The sequence below is a fragment of the Myotis davidii genome, unplaced genomic scaffold (genome assembly GCF_000327345.1).
Source record: "Myotis davidii unplaced genomic scaffold, ASM32734v1 scaffold242, whole genome shotgun sequence".
NCBI lineage: Eukaryota > Metazoa > Chordata > Mammalia > Chiroptera > Vespertilionidae > Myotis > Myotis davidii.
This window is the reverse complement of record NW_006295821.1, coordinates 3,291,333-3,299,212: the sequence shown is the minus strand read 5'-3', so window position 1 is coordinate 3,299,212 and position 7,880 is coordinate 3,291,333. Positions and strand designations below refer to the sequence as shown.

At 37.7% G+C, this 7,880-nt stretch overlaps 1 protein-coding gene across 1 annotated transcript in view; it reads left to right on the top strand.

Moving 5' to 3' along the window:
* MYO16 (myosin XVI) overlaps positions 1 to 7,880 on the top strand; it is a 439,204-nt gene that overhangs the window by 66,315 nt on the left and 365,009 nt on the right. Inside the window, exon 4 of the mRNA XM_006770695.2 lies at positions 4,175 to 4,318. Coding sequence (XP_006770758.1) covers positions 4,175 to 4,318 — 144 coding nt within the window. The remainder of the gene's footprint in view (positions 1 to 4,174; positions 4,319 to 7,880) is intronic.

Below are 7,880 nucleotides of genomic sequence, written 5' to 3'. Positions count from 1 at the left end.
TATAGATATATATATATATATAGGCTTCACTGTGTTTCTCTAAAGTATCTGGAGCTCTAAGAAGCAGAGATAATTAGCAACTTACTACAGTAGAGGCAGTTCAACAGCTTAACATCTTTAAAACCAAGGAGTAGATACTATATTTTGAAAAGAGGCAGAATACTAGGACTCTAGAGAAAATGGCTAAAAAACTATCATTAATTAAAATGGTCTAGATGTTAACAAAAATAGTCACTATGTAGAAGGTGTCCTCACTCTGCCCTCCTCACCCACAGCAGAATATCTGGGCAGAGACCATGTAACCCCACCCTCCTTTGTTTTCCCAGAAGAGAAAGGGCAAATGCTGCAAGGGTAAAGACTGGTGAGGAAATTACTCAGAATTGAGAAAAATATGCCCCTCGCACAGAGGCTGTGTCTGGGGAAATTTCTTAGGGAATGTGGGATGGGTAACATCCATACAGGACAGTGCAACAGGAAGCAGAGAGATAAATAAAGGAGCAAAATGGAAGCCGAGGGATGATACTAATGAGAGAGAAAGGGGAAAGTGTGGATTTGAGGGAAACTGGGAGGTGGGATGAATAAGAGGCTTGTCAATTCAGGGCTGGCTTCCTGGGCAGGTGGTCCATGTAGTCACCGAGGGCTTTGTTCTTAGAAGGGCTTATGCTTTCTTTCATCTTCTGCTGTCATTATTTTGAAATGCCTGGTACGTTTTGAATCAGAGGCCCCACATTTTCATTTTGTTCTGGGTCCCACACATTCTGTTTTGTGTGGCACTTTGAGAGGTAGAGGATGGTGACAGGAGGGGCTGGGCGCTACAGGTCCAGGAGACGGGTAGAGATAGCTGGAGGTGTCAGAGTGCTGCTGAGGGTGACAGAGTGTCTCTGCAGCCATTTCCTTGGTATATAAAGTGCCACTAGGAATTGGACAAAGTGATAAAGAACAGCTTAAACTGGGACAGAGATTTGCCTGCTTGAGAAAAATTCTTTTCTGGGAGAATTAAGTTTACTATCTAACAATAATATTGTAAGAATATTATAACAGCAATGTTCAACCATCGTAATCTTTCCAGACAAGTGTGACTAGAGGGTATTTATTGCTGTCAAATTATTATTCATAATCTTCTGAAATGTGAACCTAAAAACGACATTACTTGCGAGGGGCTGATATCACTTTCAACACTGGATCTAATTAACTCTTTTTTGGTAAAAGACACTGGAAAGCCAAGCCCTGCGTATCTGAATTGTCAGTGTGGACTCCGGAGGTGCAGGTTGAGGATATGTGGCAGGCACAGGAGGAGGAGGTCATGTCTTTATGGATTATGCAGGGAGCTATCAAAAAGATGAGAGTAGAATAGAAATTACTTCCATGTGAATTTCCTGAAATAAATTGGATGCACGCCCCACATTCCAAAACAGTGTATTGAGCTTTCTGACTCTGGTTCTCACCTTCTCAGTCGTTGTGCCCAAACCTGCAGCTCCTGTGGGTGGGGTCGCTTTCTGACTCTGGTTCTCACCTTCTCAGTCGTGCCCAAACCTGCAGCTCCTGTGGGTGGGGTTATATGCAGTTCCTACCATCAGGGCCTGATAGTGGTGACCCTTGTTTTGTTACACAGGATGTGGAACATCTGACAGCCAAAGATCCCAGTTCAAAACTGAAACTCGTCTCTCGATCTTCCTATGTTTGATGTTACCCCAGGTGCTTTCATGCATCCCAATACTGATGCATGCTCACATCTTCCTCCATATGGAATTTGTACCATAATTTTGCATTGTACTTAGTGTATCATCTTGAGATTAATAGGTAATGGAGAAAGATATGACTATTCTTCCATGGCTATATATTATGATTGTGAACCACAATTCCTACATCTTAATTTGTTTATGAAATATCAGTTCAAATATTGTGCCTAATTTTTTCTAAATTGGGTTGTCTTTTAATTACTACTTTTTAAGACAATCAAGTAATAAAACATAAATGTATTCACATAGTTCCCATTTCCATGCTATCAATCTGTTTGGTATCCGTTTGTTTGAAGTTTTCTTGCAGCTCACTGGTGATCTATTTGTTCATTTATTTAAAGCCATTTTTCTCTGTGTTCCATTATGTATAATTGATATTACTGTGTTCAAGTTCATTAATCTTGTCTTCTGCAACACCTAGTCAGTTCTTAATCTCATCCAGTAGTATATTTTTCATTTCATCCATTGTATTTATCATCTCTAAAACTAAAATTTGAGCCTTTTTAATATCTTCCATGTTCAGCAGTTCCCCTAGCTTTTTAAACATATGGAATGCAGTTATAATAATAGTTTTAACACTCGGATTTGTTAATTCTAATAGGCATGTCACTTCTGAGTTGGTTTCCGTTAATGACTTTTTCTTCTAATTGTGTTTCCTATTTCCCTTCTTTTTTTTGTATATATGGTAATTTTTTCTGGATGCTAGACATAGTCAATTCTGCCGTGTTGGGTACTGAATACCTTTGTGTTTCTATTAATAATCTTAAGCTTTGTTTTGGAGGCAATTAAGTTATTTGGAAACAATTTGATCATTTCAAACATTGAATTTAATATTTTTTAGGTGGGAACACAACAGCGGCTAATTTAGGGATAATATTTCCCTACCCTGGATACAAAACACATGTGGTCTCTACCCAATGCCACAAACCAGTAAATTATGAGGTTTACACTCTGGCTAGTGGAACAGGCACTATGAGCTCTGAGTCCTTCCTCTGTTCAGGAGGTTTCTTCTCTGATCTTGGGAAATTTCCAGGGAAATATATACTCATCATGACTCAGCTGAGTAGTTGAGGGGGGCTCCAGCAAATCTTTGACATTCTCTCTATATGCAGCCCTTCCCTTCCTGCTCCCCTGCCCTGTGCTCTGAACCCGTCTCTGTCTCTCTGGACCTTCAGTTCAGTTTCCTCATGACTGATCCTGGTCAGCCAGGATTCTCCTCTTTGTTCTGTAGCCTGGGAAGTCTCTCAAGGCAGTAACCTGGGAAACAGCTCTCAGAGGCCATAGTTTGTTTTTATTCAGTAACTTGAGGTGGGAAGGTAAATAATGTCCCTGTTACTGAAATGTCACAGTCTTCCAATGAATTGGTTTTACTTGTACTATTCATTGAAAAGGTAGATATACTGGTATGACAGTACTTCTGTTTTATGTGTCCAGGTTCTATAAAAAGTGTGCATCATACAACCCAGAAATTTCACTGGTAGGCATTTGACCTATTAATAGGTCTTTTTTTTTTTTACTAATATGAATTTGTCATTGATGTCATATGATGCAAATATGGAAAAGTCTTATACAAAGGATGAATAATTTTCAGAGCCAGGCACAAAATAAATATATGGGATTCTACAAAAGTTATTAAGTATCCAAGATGGCAACAGCAGGGCACTAAGCTTAAGGGCAGGATGCATCTAAGCACAACTCCGCAGATCATACACTAATGAAGCAAGCTGTGTATTTTAACAATAAATAGTAAGTAAAAATAAGAACAAAATATGTTCCTGAAGGTTTTGATCTAGTATATAGTAGAATATCTATAAAATACAATATTATGAAATTGTTAAAATATGTTAGAAGTTTAAAGAAACTTATCACAACAATTCACTTTTATAAGAGGGCGTGTTGTGTCATGCCTAGTTGTCTTATGTAACTAAGCCTGGGAAAGAATATATTCATATATTCACATATATAGTGGGAATGTTGACAGATGAAGATGGAAAGACTGTGAACAGTCTTGTCTGTCTTGGATGAAATAAAATGGTGAAACTATTCTTTTGGCAGTGAGAAACTAAACATTTTTAAAGCAGAAGCATCATGTGATTAAATCTGTATTTTAGAAAGATAATTCTGATAAATGGTCCAAGATTTTCTAATACGACTATTTGTAAATGAAGAGGACCAAAGCAGTGAAATATTTTTACTCTTTATACTATCTGCCCCTTCTTTCTTCCCACTGCTCACAGACTCAATTTCCCCTGACGTCTTATAGCTGCTCTTCTCTTGTAGGTTAGTTGAGAAACATGAATACATTCTTTCCCAGGTTAGATCCAACTCTTCACTTCCAAAATTGACATTGGAGTTTTCTACCCATTGAAATTTGGAATAAACTGTATCATAACTTGTTAAAATATTATACTTTCATTTTTTTCCCTTTCCTTTAGTGTGCTCGTTATGATAACGCCTTCATTGCAGAGATCCTCATTGACAAAGGGGTCAATGTCAATCACCAGGACGAAGACTTTTGGACGCCAATGCACATTGCCTGTGCATGTGATAATCCTGATATTGTCCTGCTCCTCGTATTAGTAAGTAAAGCAATTACATTTATAACCATTTGAAGATTTGATGGCATATGAAAAGCTACATATTTCTCTAGTTCTATTTCACAGTATGTATACTTCAGCAGAGAGAAAAATGTGTGCATATGTCATGACTTATTTGCCTGTAATTATAAGATAGAGACTAAGGTTGTGAGTTACATAATTTGTAAAACCAATTGTGTAGATGTCATATCAAGCTCTACTCTTCTTGCTTTTTCCTTGGTTATTACATACCTTAATACTTCACAGGTCAGTCCTAACTAAAATGGTTTGATAATTGTAATTTCTCAATTCGTTCTTTTAATGTTTAGTCAACTAGCAGCCGTGGGCAAACTACGGCCCATGGGCCGGATCCAGCCTGCGGAGCCAAAAGAGCGGAGGGTTCTCTTGCTCTTCCCTCCACTCCTTCACCAGCAGCAGTGTTAACGTATTAGTTCACACAAACACTCCATCCATGCTTTTGTTCCGGCTCTCCGGTCCAGTTTAAGAACCCATTGTGGCCCTCAAGTCAAAAAGTTTGCCCACCCCTGGTCAACTAGGCATACAGTAATGAAATATGGCTTGAATTGAATCTTGTTCTCTTGTTCACATCTAATAAAGAAGTGTCTATAACATTTATTTGTATGACAATTTTAAGTATAAAAATTATTGGAGTTCTTCGTTATGGCTTAGACCCTTACATAATTCCTCATAAACAATACTTTTGTTAAAAAAGAGTGCCAATGCTTTCTAGACATTCAGTGTGTACTTGTTGAATACATAAATAAACAAATAGTGAATAAATGGCAGGCCTATTTTTGGAAGACAGCCTGAATTTAACATTGCCATTATTAACGTGTATCTAATAAAAACTGCCTTACAGCCACATTCATCTTTTTACCTGTCCTAAAATTTCTCATTCTACTCATTTTACGCTTATATTCAGAAGTGCTTGCTTCATCACACTAATCGTCTCAGTGTCTGATGATGTTGCTCTTCATTACCAGACAGAATTAAGGAATTGAAACTGGTTTTATTTCATATATAAACATAGATTTAAATTTTTAATTGTCAAGCTATTCACATTTTTATGGTTCTGTCATGCCATTTCTCACATCATAGAATAATGCAACCTTATATGCAAAGTTATATATTTGTTAGTTACTGTTTTTCAGTAAACTTCATATGTTGGTCACTATCATCATTCTTTTAACTAATATTTATTGTTTACTAATTTTTGACATAATTTCTTCCCTTAAATACATTGCAGTTTATTCATTCAGCAAATATTTTTTTTAAATATATTTTATTGATTTTTTACAGAGAGGAAGGGAGAGAGACAGAAAGTTAGAAACATCGATGAGAGAGAGACATCGATCAGCTGCCTCCTGCACATCCCCTATTGGGGAAATGTGCGCAACCCAGGTACATGCCCTTGACCGGATTCGAACCCGGGACCTTTCAGTCCACAGGCCGACGCTCTATCCACTGAGCCAAACCGGTTTCGGCAGTTCAGAAAATATTTATTGAATGTCTACTATGTCCTAAGTCTTACACAATGGACAAAAAATAGAGACATTTTATCATTTTCTCTTATAGAGTAATGGTAAAACCAAACAAAAGCAAGTAATTTAAGTGCATCATCAAGAAATTTGATTAATGGATTAAGCAATTCTGAGTAGCCTCATTGCCACTATGTTATAGCTAGCCCACCAGTCATCTAACAAAATAATTCACTTTCCAGTAAATTTCAATGAAATACATTGTCATAAAATTGTAATTCATGTAGAAATATGTTCTTGCTAACAGCCTCAAAATTGAGATGCCATTGTACATTTAGTCTTTCATGTTCAACATTCTTTTCATTTTCCAAAGCTTATTGATAGTAAGGGAGAGTGCAAATTCACTTATTCAATTCATATCTCTGAATGCTTTCTATTCTATACTAAGGGTTTCAGCAGTAAATAAAGGAAGCAAAAGTCCCTGCCTTTTGGAACTTAACATTCTCCTGGGGAGAAAAGGAAAAAATACATAAATGAATACAATTTATAGTATGTCAACTAAAGAGAATTGTTGGAGGAAACAAGGAGAATGAAGTAGAGGGTATTAAGGAATAGCTTGATGCGGAAGGTGATATTGGAGCTGTGAGCCTGTGGAAATGTGGATACCAAGTGTACTGGGCAGAGGTAATGGCAAGTGAAAAGCTGTGTGGCAGCATCATGTGCTTGAGGAGCAGGAGAAAAGTGCAGCTCCAGTGGAGTAGACAAGGTCAGGGCAGAACATGAAGTCAGAGAGGTAGTGGAAGTGGAACTAATCAAACCTTGCAAGGACGTTAGATCTACTTTTACTACAGGAGATTAAGGGAACCATTGGCGGGTTTTGAGAAGGGAAGTGACATGATCTGACCTACATTTAAAAGATCAATCTGGCTGCTCTGTTGAATACAGACCACAGGAAGGGAAAGGGAATTATATGTATTACTAATAGGAAGCTGTTGCCACTATCCAGACCACACATGGTGGAGGTGGTGAGAAGTGGCTAACATCTAGACGTTCTGAAGGTCAAGTTATAGCTTTTGGTGTGGGACTGGATTTAGGGCTTGTTAGAAATAATAGGAGTCACGGATGATTTCCACTCTTTTTTGGCCTGAGCACTGGAGGGTTGCAATTTGCTGAAATGCAGGAGAATGTTAGAAGGAGGGGCATGGAGTTGGTTTTAAAAATGAATGACCAATATAAGAAAAGGCTAACAAAATTACTATGAACACAAGAGAAGAATAAATGATGGAAGAGAAATAGAGAGTTGGTAAGTTGTACAATCTGAGAGAGGATGTGGGAGAATTTAGCTTATAAAGGAGAATAAACACCACTTTAAGAATAAAACAAAGATTTAATAAATACAAAAAACTCAGTAGTTTGTTAGTAGGAAGTTGAAGGCAGTGGCCTGAAGACTTCAGTTTTCTCAGTGAAGATGAAGTCAAGATCAACTGCTGAGAAAGAGAGTAAATCTTATGTGTGGTCATGTACATAAAGAGTCAATGATGAGGCTCCTAGCTCAGTTCTTGCGCCATGGTCCTTACTGGAAAATCAAATTTACTTTGAACCATTTGGATTTATAGCTCATTTTCTAGGGAGAAACATAAGCTCCTGAAATACAGCAGGGTACCCTGTCTCCTAATATTTAACAAATCAAAGTGGTGAAAAGAGTTATTTATAACTAAACAACATAATTATTATAGTAGTATTTAATCCAGGAATAGTCATAGCAACTATTGAGTGGAGTTTTGGAATGGTTTAATTTTGATCTATCAATTTAATCCACCCAACACAAACAATTTCCTATTTCAGTTTTGACAAAATTTTTGGATTACAGCAGTTGCCGGCAGAACCGACAAAAATGATCTACCGTATTTGCCGGCGTATAAGACGATTTTTTGGCCCTGAAAAATATGCCTCCAAGTGGGGGGTCGTCTTATACGCCAGGTACACTTCAGATAGACTGCCCATAGTGCTTGCCCCGTGCCATAGTGGCCTCCCGATGCCCGCCCACTTCATTCCACATACCGTTC